Source organism: Amblyraja radiata, chromosome 9 (genome assembly GCF_010909765.2).
Source record: "Amblyraja radiata isolate CabotCenter1 chromosome 9, sAmbRad1.1.pri, whole genome shotgun sequence".
Lineage (NCBI taxonomy): Eukaryota > Metazoa > Chordata > Chondrichthyes > Rajiformes > Rajidae > Amblyraja > Amblyraja radiata.
This window is the reverse complement of record NC_045964.1, coordinates 31299799-31322413: the sequence shown is the minus strand read 5'-3', so window position 1 is coordinate 31322413 and position 22615 is coordinate 31299799. Positions and strand designations below refer to the sequence as shown.

The 22615-nt window shown below is 44.2% G+C and overlaps 1 protein-coding gene across 2 annotated transcripts in view; it reads left to right on the top strand.

Annotated features, from left to right (window-relative positions):
• The window catches only part of prkd1 (protein kinase D1), a 187519-nt gene that overhangs the window by 58527 nt on the left and 106377 nt on the right, over nt 1–22615 (top strand). For both annotated transcript variants that reach the window (XM_033026982.1, XM_033026981.1), the window contains exon 2: nt 8067–8205. In XM_033026982.1, coding sequence (XP_032882873.1) covers nt 8067–8205 — 139 coding nt within the window. The remainder of the gene's footprint in view (nt 1–8066; nt 8206–22615) is intronic.

The following is a 22615-nucleotide window of genomic DNA, read 5'->3' as shown; positions in this document are numbered from 1 at the left end:
CGGAAATTGCCTTGGTATGTGTGCTGACTTTGACTTGCAAAATAGTCTGCCTATGTTTTTGAGTGTTCCAGCGCGAGTTATCAGTTTGAAGAGCTTTTACTTGGCTCTTATTAATTCATTCATTGGGAAAGAGCATGATCATAAGACATAGGAACAGACATAGACCACACAGCCCATCAAGTCTGCTTCACCATTTAATCGTGGCTGATCTATCTTTCCCTCTCAACTCCATTCTCCTGCCTTCTCCCCATAATCTTTGATGCCCATACTAATCAAGAAACTATCTCTGCGGTAACAAAACAATGCTGACTTAGGCGTATTTTATTATGTGCTTCCAAATATCTCAAAACCTCACCCTTAATAATAGACTCTAAAATATAACCAACCACAGATGTCAGTCTAACTGCCTTAAAGATTAAATGTGGGAGTAAACCAGAGCACCTGGAGAAAACCCATGCGGTCACAGGCAAATATAAGCCAGTGCCCCATTAATAAGGCGGCACAAAGGCGCAACTGGTAGAGCTACTGCCTCACAGCGCCAGAGACCCATGTTGATCCTGACCTTGGGTGCTGTCTGTATGGAGTTTGTCCATTCTCCCTGTGACTGCATGGGATTTCTCCAGGCGTTCCGGTTTCCTTCCATATTCCAAAGTCGTGTAGGTTTGTAGGTTAATTGACCTATGTAAATTTCCCTTAGTGTATAGGATGCGAAAGTGGGTTAACATAGAACTGGTGTGAACGGTTGGCGTTGACTCGGAGGCCCGAAGGGGCTGTTTTATTGCTATATCTCTGAACTCTTAAATAAAACTCAAGTATTTTGCAAAAGTGAACACAAGGAACAATATTGACAATTAATAGAATATGTGATACATACCAATAAAATCTTTTCAAATTATTTCAATTCTATGAACATTTTTATTCAACGAGTCAAATAATCAGTAAACAGCAGAAATTATTATTCGCTATCTGTGAGTTACCTAATAATTGGAGCAATTACCTTTTTCTTGTTTTCTTTTTATTGATAATGATAACGTTATAATCACTTTGCACAGTTAGATTTTACTTGTTTTTTTATTTCTTCTCCTGTTTTATCTCAGTTTATGTCGCCCACCTTCTCCCCATAATCACTGACACCCATATTATTCAAGAACTGTCAATCCCCGCCTTAAAGATATTAATTGACTTGGCCTCCACAGCCGTCTATGGCAATGAATTCCACAGATTCACCACCCTCTAATGAAAGAAATTCCGCCTCATCTCCTTTCTAAAGACATGTCCCCTAATTCTGAGGCTATGGCTTCTGGTCCTAGACTCTCCCACTAGTGGAAGTATCCTCTCCACATCCACTCTATCCAGGCATTTTACTATTCGGTAAATTTCAATGAAGTTCCCCCTCATCCTAAACTCATGTTTAACTGATGGACTATCCATGTTCTCCAGAGATGCTACCTGACCCGCTGAAAACTAAAACAATGGATTTTTGGTGAGGTGTCTGACAAGGTAGCCTAATTTTTTGAGCAAATTGAAGCTATCATATAATTGGCATGAATTCAATATGTGTCAAATGAAACCAGCATCTGCAGTTTTTGTTTCTACATTTTGACTCTGAAGAAGTTCTCCTCCTCGTAAGAAACGCCACCTATCCATTTCTCCAGAAATGCTGCCTGACCTGCTGAGTTACTGCAAAACTTTGTTGAAACAAAGAACCGCAGATGCTGGTTAATACACAAAAGGACACAAAGTGCTGGAGTAACTCAGCATCTCTGGAGAACATCTGAAGAAGGGTCCCGACCCTAGACCTCACCTGTCCGTGTTCTCTAATGTCGATGCCTGACCCGCTGAGTTATTCCACCACTTTGTGTTCTATTCCAGCACTTTGTATCCTTGTTAGAAAACAAATTGCTCGGGTTGAATGATGTTCTTCTTCTACTTATCGAGTCCACACACAAGATTAGAAGTTGTTCAGCCAGAGCTGAACACACTTCTCGGCATCTGCACAATGGTGTCTGTCTTGCGCTTCTTGTGCTTCTTGTGCGTGGTGGTGGAAAGATTGGTTGAAACAGGGCCGCGACGTGAACGCTCTTTCCTTGGCCCCTGAACGATGTTGTGCTCGTGGGAAAGTGAACCCTTCCATATTTTATTCAACAATTCAATGATAGGTCCAGTGAAATACTTTGTTTTTGCATACAATCCACAAAGTACACAAAGAGTCGCCACGTACCTGGTGCGGACAAAGTTGCAACATACTCATTAGAGTCCTATTGGTCCATTTTTGTTTTCGCCACCTCCCCCCTCCCCTTCCCCTTTTGTTCTTGGCACCCTCCCCCTCCCCCGCCGATGGGTCCCCCTTTGTTCCCAACACCCCTCCCCCCCCACCGCCAGCCTGTACTCGCTGGAGTTTAGAAGAATAAGGGGGGAACCTCATTGAAACATACAGAATAGTGAAAGGCTTGGATAGAGTGGATGTGGAGAGGATGTTTCCATTGGTGGGAGAGTCTAGGACTAGAGGTCACAGCCACAGAATTAAAGGATGTTCTTTTAGGAAGGCGATGAGTAATTTATTTCGTCAAAGGGTTGTAAATCTGTGGAATTCTTTGCCACAGAAGGCTGTGTAGGTCAAGTCGGTGGATATTTTTAAGGTAGAGATAGATAGATTCTTGATTGGTACAGATGTCAGAGGTTATGGGGAAAAGGCAGGAGAATGGGGTTAGGAGGGAGAGGTAGATCAGCCATGATTGAATGTAGAAAGTAGACTTGATGGGCTGAATGGCTTAATTCTACTCCTATCACTTATGACCTTATGACCACCTTTGTTCTCGGCCATTCGACCGCATCTCCTTGGTCCATTCTCGCCCCGACCACCTCTTTGCCTCATACGGCTCGTCCTGCTCCTCGGTTGCTGCTAACAAAGACATATGACACGGAAAACAGTGTTTCAATCAGAAAAGTGCCTTGGGTATTGCTGTCATGACAACCGCACTACTACACTTGATTTGCTGTCATGGTGACCTTGATGCTCACTTCATTATTTTAATATGCAAGTGTCTTGTGCTTATTGGAACTATAAAGCAACAGTTATGTTAAGTACGGGATGAGATACTTTCTTCTAAAATATATAAGGAACAGCAGTAATCCGTGATTGATTTATTCAAAAGAATCAGGTGGCAAATTATAAATTGAATCAGTAATAAATTGACTAATAACTGATAACAGATGGTGGCACATTAAGGGCTTGTCCCACGAGCATGCGACTGCATGCGGCAAGCGCGACCTAAAGGGCCTGTCCCACGAGCATGCAACTGCATGCGGCAAGCGTGACCAAACCAGAAGCGGGGGCCGCGCGGAGGTCGAGTGAGTGACATGAAGTTCGACGAAGTGATCAGTGATCTCCGCACATTAACACTATCCTACACACATTAAAGACAATTTTTATTTATACCAATCCAATTAACCTACGGGAAGTTCGCGCTTGACGTACGGCGTAGAGACGGCTGCGGGCCGGCAGACCGTTGCCGCGCAGAATTCTTGAACATGGTCAGTTTTTCGGAGCCCCGCGCGATGTTGGGACCAGCTCCGCACAACCCCCTATACGGCTCCGACGATCGAAGTGGGACCGTCCCCGCGAGGCCGTACGGCTCAAGCGACCACGTTAGGTCGCGCTTGTCGCATGGAATCGCTTAGGTCGCGCTTGCCGCATGGTCGTTAGGTTCTGAAAGCGCGAGAGGTTTCTGTTGATTTCTAATTACACTAGGAAGATTACACGCACAGATTTCACATTCAATGAGCAGAATAAGTTTTTAAGTTATTTTGAAGTATAGATTCTACCACTGATATTCTGACAACTAGTGATCCGGCACCTCCTTTAATTCTGACAAAATTACGAGAGAGCATTTGAAATCACCCCCGGAAGTCCCCCTGAAAATGTGGCACCTAGGCCGGGTGAGGCAGCTGATCTTGACTTCATTGGAAATTCCAAGTGGAATACTAGAAATGTTGGTGGTAATCTCAACCAATTGGGCCTGTATAACTCACCTCTGCATGTTGGCTTTTCCTAAAAGCTCCACCAAATTTGAGAGTTCTTACATTGCTCAAGCTCCCTTGCATAATCAATGGTGGAATGTTCGAGAGATTTATTTTCAAACTTTAACGTGTAGGAAGCTCGACAAGAGAAGGGACAATTCCGGACTTAAATGTAGGGAATGAAGCTAGGTTGGTGGGTGAGCATTGCTGGGAGTCCCTTTTTGGTAGTGATAATCCCAATTTAGTTTAGTTTAGTTTAGGGATACAGCGTGGAAACAGATACTTCGGCCAACCGAGTCTGCACGGACCAATGATCCCCGCACCCACCGAGTCTGCACGGACCAATGATCCCCGCACATTAACACTATCCTACACACATTAAAGACAATTTTAATTTATACCAATCCAATTAACCTACCAACATACCTGTACGTCTTTGGAGTGTGGGAAGAAACTGAAGATCTAGGAGAGAACCCACACAGGTCACGAGGAAACTTACAAACTCTGTACAGACAGCACCCGTAGTCGCCCCTTTGGCGCTGCAAGGACTGTAATGCAGCAACTCTACCACTGCGCCACCGTGCTGGTAATTAGATTCTGCAGAGGACAGGAGCAGAAGTTCTCTACTTGGGGGAAGGTCAATCTGAAGAAGGGTTCCGACCCTAAACGTTACGGATGCGTGTCCTCCACAGATGCTGCCTGACTTGCTAAGTTGCTCAAGATTCCAGCATCTGCAGCTCCTTGTCTCCCCTCAGGTCAATTTTTCTTTCTCTGAGATATGATTTACCAAAAATGGACTGGAAACATTTAATTGCTGATAAATCTGTGCCAGATCATTGTCATCTATAGCTTTTGTGGCCATAAATGTAATCATTGAAGTTTGACTGCTGGAATGACAATATTTGCTTTTGCAATCAGTGGCGAAGATCGTGAGCAGCTTGCCTTCAACTTCCAAAAATGTGGTCATGGACATGTCTGCGAGATGTTACATTTTCTTCAGATTGATTGTAGGGGAGATTGAGGGAAAGGGGGAAAAAAGCTGCAAGAGAGGATAGGCAGGACAAAGCGTGGCAGGTAATGGGTCTGAAGAAGTGTCTTGACCCGAAATGTCACTTATCCATGTTCTCCAGAGATGGTGCCTGACCCTCTGAGTTACTCCAGCACTTATAGTCATAAAGTCATACAGCGTGGAAACAGGCCCTTCGGCTCAACTTGCCCATGTCAGCCAACATGTCCCATCTACACTTGTCCCACCTGCCCGTGTTTGGCCCACACCCCTCTAAACCTGTGCTATCCTCGTACCAGTCTAAATGTTTCTTACACGTTGTTATAGTACCTGCCTCAACTACCTCCTCAGGCAGCTTTGTGTTGTGTTATTTTTTGTAAACCAGTTCCTCGTTTCTATAAAGTGTATCCCCTCAACCCCTCCCCCCCCCTCCCTCCCCACAATTTTCTTTATTTTTTTTAATATATTTTTTATTTTTTTAATTTTTTTAAATTTTATTTATTTATTATTATTTTTTTTAATCGTATTTGTGTGGATGTGTACGTATGTGAGTGTTGTTTGTCCCCGGGTGGCGAGGGTGGGTAAGGGTAAGGGTAAGGGTTTTGAGGGTCGTTTACATACTGTTGTACAATTATGTCCTGATTATCACTGTCTGTTATCATTGTATGTATGCAAATTGCTGTTAAATTCAAAATTCAAATAAAAAGGATTTAAACTAAAGTGTATCCTGGGCTGTTTGTTAAAGTAAGGGACAAAATGGTAGAGACTCCAGCCATCTTCCTCCTGTCGTCTATAATCACCGAGATGATGACAGAGTTTGGGTGGACTGCCAAATTGGTACCATTATTTTAAGAGGATACATTTAATTGTTGTAAGTGGTTGAGTCTAACATCAATGGTTATATATATGGTTGTTGGGAAAAATGTCATGGGGCCACTATAGATGATCATTCGGAGAGTCAGAGTTGAACAAGGATAATTGTGATCTAAGGAAAGATTGCATCTGATTAACAATTGAATGTTTGAGGTTTGAGGTTGGCTTTGGGAGGTGCCCCCAGGGAACAAAGGTGGATGGGCGAGGAGAGGGACATCGGTTTGCAGGTCGACCTCCAATAGAAGGCAATGGCTGGAGGCCCAATGGCTGCAGCAGCCTGGGGCTTGCTAGGATCAGGCACCACTCGAAAGAACTAGAGCGCAGACTGGATTTTGAAAATGCCGTTAAAATATAACGCCTCTTGCATGCGGGATTAGTGGACTATTTCGGTAAATTTGCTAATTGGGGATGTGCAATAAGTGTTTGTAAGAAAATAATTTCACTGTGCGTTTGCACTTTGCACATGTGACAATAAAAGCAGCATTGAAACATTGCTACAGACTGCTCAGTTTTACCACTCAACAGCAGGCTGACTGGTGTGCAGTTTTAAAAGCCGCTTCTGCCCAATGCAATTGAGCATCCTCTACAAGGTTTAGCTGCAGCATAATTGAGGCATATGGAAGGCAGATTATCAATGTTAGATTTTATTCCCCTGGCATGAGACTAAAATGGTTCAGCAGGTCACGGCTGCAGGCAAGTAAATGTGAAATGCTGGGTGAAAATAAATCTATGCTTCAAGCTGTAGCATTTAATTTAGTACAGTGTTGCATACTGATTATAAATGGATGAATGAATACTTCATATTATCTGTTACTATCGAGACTAAGAGCCACAATTTCACACACAGCTCTGTGAAGTAGATTTTGTACAATGGCTCTAATCTCCAGAACAGTGTGAAATCCTATTTTTAAGGAACTACTATTGACAGTCACAAACGGGAGTACGTGGCTTGGTTTTGTCTTGCTGGTGTCATACTTGAGAGGCTTGTTTCAAACTGATCCTAGCTCTTGCTAGCAAAATCTAAAGTTATAGTATTTTGCACACTGTGGCGCAGTGGTAGAGTTGCTGCCTTACAGTGCCAGAGACCCGGTTCGCTGTACATATGGAATTGGTGCATTCACCCTGTGATTGCGTCGGTTTTCTCTGGGTGCTCCGGTTTTCTTCCACACTCCAAAGACATGTGGGTTTGCAGGTTAATTGGCTTCTTGTAAATTGGCTCGAGTGTGTAGGATAGTGCTAGTTTATGGGGTAATCGCTGGTCGGCGAGGACTCAGTAGGCGAGGACCTGTTTCCGCGCTGTATCTCTAAAGTCCTAAAGTCTAAAGAGGGACAAATGAATCTGGGGCAAAAAAAACCCTCTGGCTTTTAACATACTCCGATGCCATTGTATTCAGTCTTCATTGGCTATTGAACTAATTGGATTACAATCACAGCAAAGGAATTGAGTTTAGTTTAGAGATAGAGATACAGCATGGAAACGGGCCCTTCCGCCCACTGAGAGTCAGTGTCATCCAACGATCACCCATTCACACTAACTCTATGTTATCCCATCTTCACAGCTTCTATGGGGAATTTCTATGTCCAGATGTCCAATTAACCTACAAACTTGCACGTCTTTGGAATGTGGGAGGAAGCCAGAGCACCTGGAGGAAACCCATGCGGGCTTGCAGCAGGAAGAACGAGCAAAGTCCACACAGACAGCACCCCAGATTGGAATTGAATCTGGGTGTCTGGCGCTATGTGTGTGTGTTTAAATATATATATATGTATATATACATTTGTGACCTCGTTCTTGTACGTATATTTAAGTTGTAACCATTAGATTTTAATTTGCTAACAATTTAATGGGATAGTTTGGGGCTTAAACTATCCCATTAGATTTTTAGCTACTTAAAATCCAATGGGTTACAACTTAAATATACTTGTACAAGAACTAGGTCACAAATGATGATTGGTTCATGGAAATTTCTGCCAAACATCAAATTATCTGATTAAACTCTCTAAAATGCAGCATGCATTATTTTGATAAGGGTTCACAGACCTGACTTTAAATTAATTACTGTACATTGATAACCTGCTAAGTTTCAAGCATTACCTATTTTGTGCCGATTTAATGTTCCTTCGCACTATTAGATCATACTAAAACCTTTAATCTCTTTAATTTCAGTTTCCTGAATGTGGGTTCTACGGGATGTATGATAAGATCCTCTTGTTCCGTCATGAACCTAACTCGGAGAACATCCTCCAGCTGGTGAAGGCTGCTACTGATATTCAGGAAGGAGATTTGATTGAAGTTGTCCTCTCAGGTAATCTATGTTGTGGCTTTCACTTGCCTTTGCTCGGAGTCTGATTTGGCAATATAATTTGGTTTCAGTTTCATTAAAAGATTCATGAACTTTAGACTTCAGAGATACAGCGCAGATACAGGCCCTTTGGTCCACTGAGTCCACGCCGACCAGCAATCACCCATACACAAATACTTTTCTACACACTGGAGACAATTTACAGACACCAATTAATCTACAAACCTGTATCTCTTCCATGCTGACTAGCGATCACCGCATGCACTAGCACTGCCCTATACACTAGTAACTTACCAGAGCCAATTAACATACAAACTGTATGTCTTTGGAGTGTGGGAGGAAACTCGTGCACACAGAGAAAACCCACGTTGTCACAGGGAGAACGCACAAACTCTATACAGACAGCACCCGTAGTCAGGATCGAACCCGGCAGAAACTCTACCGCTGTGCCACCGTGCCACCCCTAAACTTTGTGCATACCTTTAATGCTAATGCAAGTGGTTCTGGGAATTACCTTCTTGAAAGGTTGCATTCGTGAAGGAATTTACTCTTAGGAACTATTCGGTGGCATTACTAGATTGTCTTTGAGGAAATGCATTTACTGATTCAATGGTTCCTTTATCATCACATGTACCAAGGTACAGTGAGATTCATTTTTTTGCATATAGATCAGTAACATTATTGCCATACGTAAGTACAATACGTTAAGCACCTAATGCATAGAGACAGCCCAATGTGCAAGAGTCGCCAGGTTTTACACCATTTCACTGTCCCAACTGTAGTTGGCCATAATGACCCGTTGCAGCCATCCTCCTATCCGGTCATCCCACGAATTGTCGTCCCTTTCCTTGCCCGGCCATTTTCAATCTTTGTGCCCTGTGGTTGCCTCCTGCAGCCAAACGTGAGGGTGGAATCAAAACCTCCGCAGCAAACTTCACGAGATCATGTGCTAATTATGGTTAAACAAGCCATCAGTCTTTGTTTTATCAACTATCCTGATATATCCGGCAATCCTCTTCACTGGGATCCAGATATTTCATGAATGTTTTGGCCTCAAAGTAGTTTATCATAAATCCTCGTGATTATAGTCAATTCAATGATATTTTATTCTTAAATCTACCTAAGAAAAGTGACATTTCTTGTTTCTTGCATCTGGTTCAGAAAAATCTAAAAGTACAAAAGCTGGACAGAAAATGTGGGGTAACTCAGAAGGTCAGGCAGCATCTATGGAGAACATGGATAGGTGACAGACGGGTGATAGAAGGGTCCCGACCCGAAACGTCACCTATTCATTTTCTCCAGAGATGTTGCCTGACCCGCTGAGTTACTCCAGCACTTGTGTATTTTCTTGGTTAAACAGCACCTGCAGTTACTTGATTCTACAAATTTGACTCATTATTTCCTACTTTCCAGCAAATTTCTTAGCCATTCCTGGTTATTTTACTGAATACCTGTACCTTAGAGTTGGATAATTTTTATTGGGAACATTGTTACATTTATTTTGGATGTACAACATGAGGTTTTCCATAAGCCACTTGGTTATCAGTTTTGTAACAAACTCAGGGAGTGGCCACATATATGCAGTGCTGTGGTTTTTCCACATGGAATAGGGTCCATGTTTTCATTGCTTTCCACTTATCTCTTTATTTCAATTGTTTCTGCTCTGATCAGGCTTTCTGCTCCCCTATTTATTATATTTACTCCTTTCATTCATAGCCACCTCTTCTCTTTCATTTACCATCTATTTGGTTAAGTTTGGATAAACAGCGTGAAATCAGTCCCTTTGGCCCACTGAGTCCACACCGATCATCGATCACCCATTTACACTAGTTTTATGTAATCCCACTTTTACATCCTACCCTCGAGGGGCAATTTACAGGAGACAGTCAATGTACAACCAGCATGTCCTTGGGGTGCAGGAGGAAACCGCAGCACCCGGAAAAAAACCACGTGGTCACAGGGAGATGGTACAAATTCTATAGTTTGGATGGAACCCGGGTATCTGGCACTGTGAAACATCAGCTCTTCTGCTGTGCCGCTGTGCCGCTATTTCTCCATCCATCTGGTTCATTGAAACATGTCCACATATCCTTCCCACACAAATTATCTTATTAGGTGCGAGTACAGTTGCCTTGTATTGTATGTAAGGACTCCCTTGAGACTCATTGCAGGATCCAATTGTATTTGCCTATCCCTTGGGACCCCGAGATTCATCCTAAACTCTGACTTGCAGAGAATCCTTCTTCACTTTGGCCAACATCTTCTCATTGCTTTGGTTCTTGCTTGGTGGGAGGTAAAGTTTAAAGGAGACTTGCAGGCAACCTTTCTACACTGAGGGTGGTGAGTGCCTGGAACATGCTGCCAGGGTTGGTGGTTGAGGCTGATACAATAGTGGCATTTATGAAGCTTTTGGATGGGCACATCAATATACAGGGAATGGAGGGATAGAGATTATGCACAGGTAGATACTAGATGATCTTGGCATCATGTTCAACACATATATTGTGGGCCAAAGTAGACCAGTTGTAGTGTTGTACTGTTCTATGTTTAGCTCATGGACTTGAATTACATTGGAAATTTCCTTTACTTTTGTGTGGTGAATGCAGATTTGTAAACTAGGCCTTGAATCTTTATACACATAGGCACTTTCATTAGCCTGCTTTTCGCTGAACACCTTCGCTCAGTCCGCCTGAACCTACCTGATCTCCCGGTTGCTAAACACTTTAATTCTCATTCCCATTCCCACACAGATCTTTCTGTCCTAAGTCTCCTCCATTGTCAGATTGCAGGAACACATCTTTTATTTCACTTGGGCAGCTTATGAATATTGATTTCTCTAACTTCAAGTAACCCCAACATTCCCCCTCTCTCTATCCCTCTCCTACCCAAGTCGCACTAGTTTCTTGTTTTCACCCAACAAACAGCTAACAATGGCCTGTTTCTTTTATCCTCGTTACTTTTTTTGCATATCTTTCATTAATTGTTCTTTATCTCTATACATCATTGTCTATATCTCTCATTCCCCTTTCCCTAATCAGTCTGAGGGTCTCAACCTGAAACATCACCCATTTCTCCTCTCCAGAGTTGCTGCTGCCTATCCCGCTGAGTTACTCCAGCTTTCGGAGTCTATATTTTTATATCAACATTGATCAACAAATGTGAATGGGTGATCGATGACCGGCATGGAATATCGACTTCAATGTGGATTTCAAGCAGTTCGACTGCATTCTTGGATCTTAAGCAGGCTGAGAAACTTAAATATAGGGTGGGAAGTGGAGGATAAAAGGCATCTTCCAGATTCCAACATCGGCAGATCCTGTGACTCCTCACGGAACTGTGCTTTCAACACAAAGTTCAGTCATTCAATTCATTTCTGAGAAATGACACTGTTGTTGGATAAATGTTCATCCTCACAATTCGGTGACTGTAGGGCAGAGATGTAAACCTGTGTAAAACATGTGGTGCTTGGACTCTTACTCAGTAGGAATTATCAATTGAAATTTGCAATTGACCAGTGAACACCACCACTAATTATTCATCGTATCGGCACAGTGGCACAGCTACCTTACAGCTTAGGGACTACCGGTTCTGTCTGTGTGGAGTTTGCATGTTTGCATGTGACCGTGTGGATTTCCCCGGGTGCTCCGGTTTCCTCCCACATTCTGAAAGACATGTGGGTTTGTAGGTTAATTGGCCTCTGTAAATTGGCGGTGTGCAGGGAGTGGATGCGAAAGTGGGATAACAATAGTGGGATAACTAGTGTAAATGGGTGATCGATGGTCAGCGTGGATTGAGTGGGCCCAATGGCCTGTTTCCATGTTGTGCCTCTAAACTAACTTAAACTAAACAATCAGCAGGGCACATTAACTCAGGACACATGGTCATAAGTAATGCCTGCCTCGTACATTAATGCAAAGAAAGTAACTAGTATTTTAATATTTCAGTTGTTATTCTGAATAAAATTTGTTTTGGCATTGCCCAGAGAACATCATTGCCACAAAAAAAAGGGGGAGAGAGGGCAGACGATCAGGAATTCACGTCTGGAGCCCTGCCATGACCCAAACATGGACATAAGAGCTGAAACTTTGACTTGAGAAGAACTGTGGAGGACAGCACAGAGCATTTTACAGAGTGTGATATCATGGTGCTCCAGTAAAACTGAAGGAAATAAATATCAAAGGGAAAGCATTCCAATGGTTGAAGTCATGCTTTGTACAAGGGATGATTGAGATTGTCTGAGGTCATCCCTTTCACTGCCAGTACTCTTGCAGGACATCCTCAGGGCGCTATCCACCAAGTCAAGCTGTTTCATTAACAACATGTACATCATATTTATAGAGTTTTAGAGATACAGCGTGGAAACAGGCCCATCGACCCACTGAGTCCACGCCGACCAACAATCTCCTGTGCACTAGCTCTATCCTACACATTAGGAACAATTTAAAGAAGCCAATTAACCTACAAACCTGCACGTCTTTGGAGTGTGGGAGGAAACCGGAGCACCAGGAGAAACCCATTTGGTCACAGTGAGAACGTGCAAACTCTATACAGACAGCACCCGTAGTCAGGATCGGACCCGTGTCCGTATAGGATAGAGGCAACAACTCTACCGCTATGCTACCGTGCCGTCTCTCGTTCTTCGGGTCCAAGGAAAGACGATGGTTGATGAGGTCACTGTGGGAACCTCAGGCATTCCCCCAGATAGGACAGGAGGTGGTAGATGGGGATTGCCTTTGGGTGACCTGGTCTGTCCCTTTGATGCTTACACGGAAACTTCTGTCGGCTCCTGATGCATAGGCTGGACGTTCCCCACCCCGTTTCAAATCCTTCTTAGAGTCATAGAGTCAAACAGCACGGAAACAGGCCCTTCGGCCCAACTTGCCCATGCCGAACAAGATGCCCCATCTGCACTAGTCGGTGACACAGTGGCACAATGGTAAAGTTGCTGCCTTACAGCGCCAGAGACCCATGTTCGATCGTGACTACGGGTGCTGTCTGTACAGAGTTTGTATGTTCTCCCTGTGACCGCATGGGTTTTCTCCGGACACTCCAGTTTACTCCCTCACTCCAAAGACGTGCAGGTTTGCAGGGTAACAGGCTTCTGTAAATTGTAAATTGTCCCTACTATTGTGTAGGATAGTGCTAGTGTATGGGGTGATTGCTGGTTGGCAGGGACTCGATGGGCTGAAGGGCCTGTTTCCATGCTGTATCTCTAAAAGTCTAAAAGTTAAGTTCCGCCTACTTGAATTTGGCCAATGTCCCTCTAAACCTTTCCTATCCATGTACCTGTCCAAATGTCTTTTAAATGCTGTTATAGTGCCTGCCTCAACTACCTCCTCTAGTAGCTTGTTCCATACACTCACCACCCTCACCGCCTGGATGTGGTTTCCCCTGTTTGTGGTATATAGAATCAGGAGCAGTCTCACTATAACCTCTCTATTGAATATACCAAGTGACTGAATCACAAAAGACCTCGTATATAGAATTCCCTGGATTCTGTATACCTTGGGTGAAGAAGTTTCTTCCTATTTCCTAAGAAAATCATTTGATACAGTGTAAGGATAGCAAATTGGAACGATGTTAAAAGATCAGCCACGATCTTACATAAAACACATGCTGTAAAACATAGAATAGTGCGGGACAAGAGCAGGCCTTTAAACCCACAATGTCTGTGTCGAACATGAGGCCAAGACCATCACATGGGCCGCGGAACCGGGGGTGCTGGGGCCCCACCTTTTTAGGCTCCTGTACAGGGTGATGCCTGATGCCGCGCTGCATCTCTAATGTCTAAAAGGCTGTAGTCTAAAGACCAAAGCGGGCCAGACTGATATGTGTAGGAAAGAACTGCAAATGATGGGTTAATTCGAAGGTAGACACAAAATGCTGGAATAACTCACCCTACAGGAAGGGTCTCGACCTGAAACGTCACCAGCTGGCTTCTCTCTAGAGATGCTGCCTGACCCGCTAAGTTACTCCAGCATTTTGTGTCTACTGATGTGTATATGGGTGATATTATAGGAAGGGTTTGATCAGACAAAGGTTCCGCTGAATGCTGACCTCTGCAGCCGTCTAATTGCTGCACAAACAGCAGCTTCTGGTTTACAGTGGTCATTCCGGACTGCAGCCGCCACCGTTTGCACAAAGCGCATGGGGGGAAAACCTGGGGGGGACGGGGGACCTGTCCCCCCCCATGTTTTAAGAGATGGGGGACAACCCCCCATGTTTTGTGAAACATGTTGCAGCAAAACCGAAACTTCCGAAGTCGGGTCGCAGCCACAGCCGCAGTGTCACCACAGCCTCCGAAGTCAGCCAGCTCCATGATGGTAAGTCCACAGGCTCTGCGACCGGAGCCCTCAAGGTCGATTCCAGTTGGAGGCCGCCAGCTCCTGGAATCTAGTAGCCCGTGACTAGCTGCAGTTCCCAGGTCGCCTGCGTGCCCCGGGACTGGCTGTAGCGCCCATGTCACCTGCGTGCCCCGGGACTGGCTGTAGCGCCCATGTCGGCTCGCCTGCCCCGGGACTGGCTGCAGTTCCCAGATTGAAAACCAATTGGAAAAAATAATGCCTGCGGGCCAGATGATTTCGGGTTACAGGCCGGAACATCGTAGGTTGCCGACCCCTGTCTTAGATGTCAGGCCTCATTGTGACCCCCCCATGTTTTAAAACGATTTCCGCCCCCTGCAAAGCAGCAATTCATGTTTTTCTTTTGCATCGCCAACAATCCAAGAACGATTGAGAAAACCAAGAATAAGTCATGGTTTGGGAGGTGCAACATATTCCCGCTTCAGAAGCTGCCTTATAAATTGGCAACGAGCAAGATATCGATGCAATCATTGGCGATCAACCAATTGCCCGTGGGCTGGCGAGGCCACTGTTGGTATTTAAATGTTAATTGTACATGATTGCTTCACATTGAGGATTAGGAGACCCGTTCACAGTAACTCGCAGCTTCACCGTTATCGCTACCTCAGACATTGTCCCAGACCACTGTCCTTCTGATACGGAGCATCCTGCCCACCCGTGTCCCAGAGCCGGAGCCCCGGTGGCCAACACACCCTATCACACAGATACCTGCCCTACAGATCGGGAGCGACCCTCAACCTCCCCCGAGCGCGTCCAACCGCCTCTCCCCTCTATCCCAGACTGGGATCCACGATGCCGGCCACACTCTCGACGCCAGACACCTGCCCACAGCTCCAGACACCGTGCCGGCGCCAGACCCCCTTGTCGGCCAGGTGAGACGTTTGGCGACCCCCACGTCCGCGGGGCGGCGAAGGCTGGATACACACTTGTTGGCTGTGAATACGCATACGGGACGCTGGGTGAGGATGGGACATCCCCCCTCCTCCACACACACACACATACACGAGGCCGGTGATCAGTGATCGCTCCGCCTCCCCACTTTCAAAAACGCTCCGCGGCCCCTGCACCACTTATTTACCTGCAAATCAGCTGTATCCCTCCATTCCCTGCATATCCACGTGCCTATCCAAAAGGCTTTTAAATGCCGCTATCCACCGCTGCAACCCCCACTCCCAGCAGTGTATTCCAGGCACTCATCACCCTCTGTAAAAAATACTTGCCCGCACATCTCCTTTAAACTTTTCCCCTCTCACGTTATAGCTATGCCCTCCAGTATTTGAATTTTCCATCCTGGGGAAGAAGATTCTGACAGTCTACCCTATCTATGTTTCTCATAATTGTATATACTTAATGAATGGTAGACACGATTCGCACAAAGGGTGGTAGGCGTATGGAACCAGCTGCCGGATGAGGTAGTTGAGGCAGGTAGTATCGCAACATTTAAGAAACATCTAGACAAGTACATGGCTAGGACAGGTTTAGAGGGATATGGGCCAAACGCAGGCAGGTGGGACTAGTGTAGATGAGACATGTTGACTGGTCAGGACAAGTTGTGCTGAAAGGCCTGTTTCCATGCTGTATTACTCTACATGGTGGTCCAAAAGGCCTCTTCCTGCCTTTCTGCTTAGTTTTTTACCTTTTGTGTGGGTTATGAATGTTCTCTGTGACCATGCTGGTTTCCTTCGGGTGCTACGGTTTCCCCCCTCATCTCAAAGACATGTGGGTTTGTAAGTTAATTGGCCCTCCGTACATTGCCCCTGGTGTGTAGGATGTGGATGAGAAAGAGAGAGAACATAGAACTGGTGTGAATAGGCGATCGATGGTTGGTGTAAACTCAATAGGCCAAAGGTCCTTTTTCCATGTCTAAACTAAACTAAATAAAGTTTGCATCAGTTATTAGTATTGCAAATATATATTTTAGCACGAACTGGGGTTTTGATACTACTGAGGTACCTCATGATTACAATTTAGGAATTTGGAACCTGAAAGCGTTTTTTTTAAATTGTTGATAGGTTGAGTATTTACCTTGACTCGTAGCAGCATTTTACAACAAAAAAACCTTCACAAGATACTAACTGCAACTTGAGATAATTGTTCCCTTTAAGATCATCTCTGACCCCTCTCACCCAGGCCACAAACTCTTTGAATCACTTCCCTCTGGAAGGCAACTCCGGAGTGTCAAAGCTGCCACAGCCAGACATAAATACAGCTTTTTTTCCACGAGTAGTAGCTCTACTCAATAACCAAAAATCTGTAGCCTCCTTTTGCTCTGGTATTTCATTTAATTCACATGCTTAATCAATAATGTTTTATTATTAATGTTTAATGTTTTATGTATCATTCTTAACTGTCACTGGATGTCATGTTGTCACTTGCGGGCGGAGCACCAAAGCAAATTCCTTGTATGTGAATACTTGGCCAATAAACTTATTCATTCATTCATTCATTTAAACCGATGGTTTTAGGAGTTCTCTAGGATGTTCAAATATGTGCAGATTAATTAGCTTCTGTAAATTACCCCTAGTGTGTAGGTTGTGAGAGTGGGATAACATGCAGTAGAACTAGTGTGAATGGGTGATCGATGGTCAACATGGACTCGGTGGGCCGAAGGGTCTGTTTCCAAGCCCTATCTCTCTAAACTTTATTTATTTCTGTTACTGTTTGGACAAATATGAAATATATGAAAAGTGAAAGCTCCCAGTGGAACTGGGAAACTTAGCAATGTTTAAATTGATGAAAAATTGGTCTCTAGTTGTAAGTGATTTTCTTTTTTCAAATGCAGAGGTGACGCTTAAAACAAGCAATTGAGTAAAAGTCTTCACACAAAGAGAAATGTTCTTGTCGGCATTGTTAAAGTAATTATGAACACTGGCACTACGGCTCCAGGGGATGAGATCTGCTGAATAATTGACATATTGTCGACTGTCATTTTATGTAATCGAGGCTTTGAGAGCTTGGGAACGCAGCACATTATCCCTTCAATAATAAGCATTTGTTTACATCATAAAATCAGAAAGTAAAGTGGAGTATAACCACAACAACATCTGAGAATGGGCTAGTTCAGTTTTGGGCACAACAACAAACATTTTGTCCATTAAAAGTTTTGAGAAAGGAAAGGATTAAGATAGGCAAAAACAAGTTTCTACAGTAAATAAATTAGAAACTGAGAGGTCCCTGAATGCTGCATAGCAACACGAATAGGCCATTCAAATAATTCAGTCTGTTCTGCCATTCAATTAGATCATGCCGACTTGTACGTTAACTCTTATTTATACTTGTTGTTCTTCAATATGCCTTGATAACTCCGAACATGCAAATGTTCTTGAATATTTTGACTGAGAACACGCAGCAATTTAGAAAGCATATTCCAGATGTTTACTGTTAATTTTACATACAATACTTTTGTTTCTCCCCTGATTGGCATAGTTTGCAAATTATCCCTTCCTGTTCTGAATTGTTCAACTAATTAAAATTATTTCTTTTTAAAGGAATTTTCTATATTTTTATTCGATTCGAATACTGCTTAGTCTTATGATAAAGAGCAAAGACACCCGGGTTCGATCCTGACTACAGGTGCTGTCTGTATGGAGTTTGTACGCTTTCCCTGTGACCGCATGGGGTTTCTCCGGGTGCTCCAGTTTCCTCCCACATTCCAAGGATATACAGGTTTGTAGGTTAATTGGCTTCGGTAAAATTGTAAATTGTCCCTAGCATGTGGAATAGTGATAGCGCGCCGTGATCACTGGTTGTCGTGGACCTGATGGGCCGAAGGGTCTTATTCCGCGCTGTATCTCTAAACTAAACTAAACTAAACTAAAATGCCCGCAAAAGCTTTCAACAGTTTTGTCTGTCAATTTGCATGTGAACAGAATGAAAGCACTAGGCCATGTCCGTTTCTTAATACTCCAGAAACTGTTTGGTACTTGGGCGATCCAAGGCTCATGTGTGGATTAAATACAGTGCATGGGGGGAGGTTGGCCAAGAAGTTTTCCGGTCGTCTGTTGGTTTGCCAGACTCAACGATGGTAACGACCTTTATATGTCGCCAAGCCCTTGGAATGCTTCATGCTGAGATGACGCTTGTCATGATGGATGCCGTCCAGATTTGCCTGCTGGCTTCTGAGGTGCCAAAGGAATTCTGGAATGTTTTACACATCCCTGGATATATTCTCTGCGCTACTCCATCAATCATCCTTTTACAGGAATATATGCAGGCGTTGTCGTGGAACCAGCTTCAATTGACCCTTACAAGGCCTTAAAGGACACAGGGTACTGGAGTAACTCAGCAGGTCAGGCAGCATCTCTGGAGAACATGGATAGTGACATTTTGGGTCTGGACTCTTCTTCAATTACATTGGGGGCACTGTTGTAAAACATACCTCGACATGCTTCAACCAAAAAAAGGGATAAAACATCTCATTACATCAAACACACACTTCTAAGAAAAAAAGACACCCAAAGTGCTGGAGTAACTCAGCGGGTCAGGTAGCATCCCTGGATAGTCTGAAGAAGGGTTCCGAGCCGGAACGTCACCTATCCAAGTTCACCAGAGATGCTGCCTGACCCGCTGAGTTACTCCAGCACTCTGTGCCCTTTAGTCGTCTTTTTAATCACAAGTCTTTAAAGGGCACAGAGCGCTGGAGTAACTCAGTGGGTCAGGCAGCAACCTGCAGAACATGGACAGGTGACTTTTCGGTTCGGAACCCTTCTTCAGTCTCAACAACAGGAATCACAGAGCATTGAGAGAGGATCTCACAGAACTCCCATTGGAGAGAGGAGGAGAACTTCTTCAAAGTGGGCTTTCCTTGAGGAAATGTCACCTATCAATGTTCTCCAGAGATGCTGTCTGGCCTGCTGAGTTATCCCAGCAGTTTTAGTCTTTTTCGTGCAAACCAGCATCTGCAGTTCCTTTCTTCTTCATTGAACCCTTCCAAGGCTTGTTTGCTTCAACATTTGCATTTGTGGCCAATTGTGTGATGATAGTTTGGAGAGACTGCTGAAACTATTGAAAGTGTGGCAATATTTCCTCTGGCAGGTTCTTGTAATTCATATTTCTCCTCTAACTTTTGTGAAGTATCAGGAGAATTAAACTCGATGCACCCTTCACTGGGATCTTTTGTTGTGTTTCTTGTCTTAAGCTGGCCAATGATTAGGTACTGTATGTGACTCATGTGCTCTGCAGCTGACACCATGGTCCAAATGAATGGGGTAATTTGGTATTCTCCATTATAAAAATAAGTTTAATGAAGAATAAGTTCATAAATCATAGGAGTAGAATTAGGCCATTCGGCCAATCGAGTCTGCTCTGCCATTCAACCATGGCTGATCTATCTTTCCCTTTCAACCCCATTCTCCTGCCTCCTCCCCATCACCCCTGACACTAATTAAGAATCTGTCAATCTCTGCCTTAAAATATATCCATTGACTTGGCCTCCACAGCCATCTGTGGCATTGAATTCCACAGATTCATCACCCTCTGACAAAATAAATTCCTCCTCATCTACTTTCTAAAGGGCCTGTCCCACTTACGCGACCTTGGCTCGCAAATTACGCGACTTCGTGGTTGCTTGAGGCGTATGGGCACCGTATGGCTGCATGGGGCCGGTCCCACTTAGAAGTGCGGAGTTGTGCGAGGCTGGTCCCGACATCGGCGGGGCTCCTAAATTCTTGCAGTGGCCGAAATCTTTGCGCACCAATGGCCTGTCGGCACGCAGGCGCATGGCGGTCGTACGCAGCGTCTTGACGGCGTATGCAGCGTCTTGACGGCGTACACCTAGCGCGTCGCGTTGCGTGATGACGTCACTGCCTGACGCCGTGTGACGCCCAAATTCAGACGGCCCGCCTCCTGCCCAGCTGATTGGTAAGCATGACGTAAATGACGTCACACGTGAACTTAGCGCGTACTTAGCGCGAACTTCGCTTGAACTCAGCCTCCGGTTGGTCGCGCCAAACGCACGCAATCGCATGCAAGTGGGACAGGCCCTTAAAAGTACATCGTTTTTATTCTGAGGCTATGGTCTCTGGCCCTAAACACCCCCACTAGTGGAAACATCCTCTCCACATCCACATTTCACTCATAACCAAATGTAATCATCCTATCTGTTTGTATTAACCTTAGATGTCTTGTTTTGACAAACAGCTAAATTCTGTTAAATGTGCATAATGTCTCCTTGCAGAATTCCACATTTCCTGTAGAAAAGATGGTTTATTTTAAGTTTCCATCTGATTGCTCTTCGCAAAGGCTTTGTTTGGAAGCCAAACTTCAGTACTTCCATAAGAAATCAATCATAATTTATCACTTTTGATCTGTTATTGTAAATATCACTCCTGTGGACTGTCAAGTAGATCAAAGAGGTATTTTCTCTTTGCGATAGACTTTTTAGCCTTTTAGAGATACAACGTGGATACAGGCCCTTCGGCCCACCGAGTCCATTCTGACCAGCGGACTAGTACACTAACCTACACACACCAGGAACAATTTTACAGCTATCAGAAGCCAATTAACCTTCAAACCTGTTCATCTTTGGATTGAGGGAGGAAACTGGAGCACCCGGAGAAAATCCATGCGGTCACAGAGAGAACATATAAACTCCGTATAGACAGCACCCATGGTCATGATCAAACCTGGGTCTTTGGTGCTGTGAGGCAGTAACTCTAACAATGTGCCACCGTGCTGCCCATAACAGGGTACATACAATACCATAAGTAGACAAAAAATGCTGGAGAAACTCAGCGGGTGAGGGAGCATCACCTTTGCTGCCACACCCGCTGAGTTTCTCCAGCATTTTTTGTCTACTTTCAATTTTTCCAGCATCTGCAGTTCCTTCTTAAACATATAATACCATGTTTGCCATAATAAATGTTTAAAGTGAACTAAGTCATGCTGAAAATGAACATGTTTAGGATGTCTGGATTTTTTATACTCTTGCTTATGTCAAAAATCCCCATATAATTCAAAATAAAAGTTATTTTTTACAATATTTACCAGTACTGTATAGTAAACTATCCATTAGAGTTGGCACTTCATGGTCATTTAATCAAATATGACTAAAAATGTACAAAGATAAAAATCAGCCACATACCATATTTATACATAGTAAGCTTTAGTTACAGTGTTTTTCCATAAATGGGAATCGTGTATGGTGTCTTGTTTCCTTAGTCCATTCTTTGTTCCAAACATGGGCATTATTCCAGATCTTGAGTGTAAACTATTCCATGCTTGGAAAGAAAGAAAATCCATCTGCCGTGTGATATGGGAATAATTCCATTGCAAGATCTTATCACTGTACAGACAAATAACAATGAGTCAGGTGCAAAAAAGTATTTCAAAGGATCAGGCAGCATCTATGGAGATCATGGACAGGCCACGTTTTTGGTCGGGGCCCTTCTTCTGACTGATTGTGGTGGGGGGAGGAGGGGAAGAAAGCTGAGGGCAGGACAAAGCCAGGCAAGTGATAGGTGGATACTGGTGATGGGGGATTGATGGGCAGATGGGTGGACAAAGGTGAGAGATGAAGAGGGGACAGCAGCACAGTGGCGCAGCAGTCGTATTGATGCCTTATAGTCCCGGAAACCCGGGTACTACGCTGACTACGGGTGCTGTCTATACGGAGTTTGTACATTCTCCCTGTGACCACGTGAGTTATCTCCGGGTGTTCCGCTTTCCTGCCAGATTTCCTGCCATTCGTGCAGGTTTGTAGGTTAATTGGCTTTGGTAATTTGCCCCTAGTGTGTAGAATAGGGTATGGATGATTGTTGGTCAGTGGGCCGAAGGGCCTGATTCCACGCTGTACCTCTAAACGAAACACTGACAACCTCTACGCTTACCATTAAATGGGTGAACTGTAGCAGGTAGCTTGAGAGCATGTTCAGAAACTGCCCATGCCTTTGCACCCTGCCACCTATCCTCATCCTCACTGCTCATCCTCTATAATTTCCATCACCTTCAATGTCATGCAACCACCCATCACTTTAGTTTAGTTTATAGTTCAAAGATAAAGCGCAGAAACAAGGCCTTAGGCCTACGAATCCGCTCCAACCGGCGATCCTCGT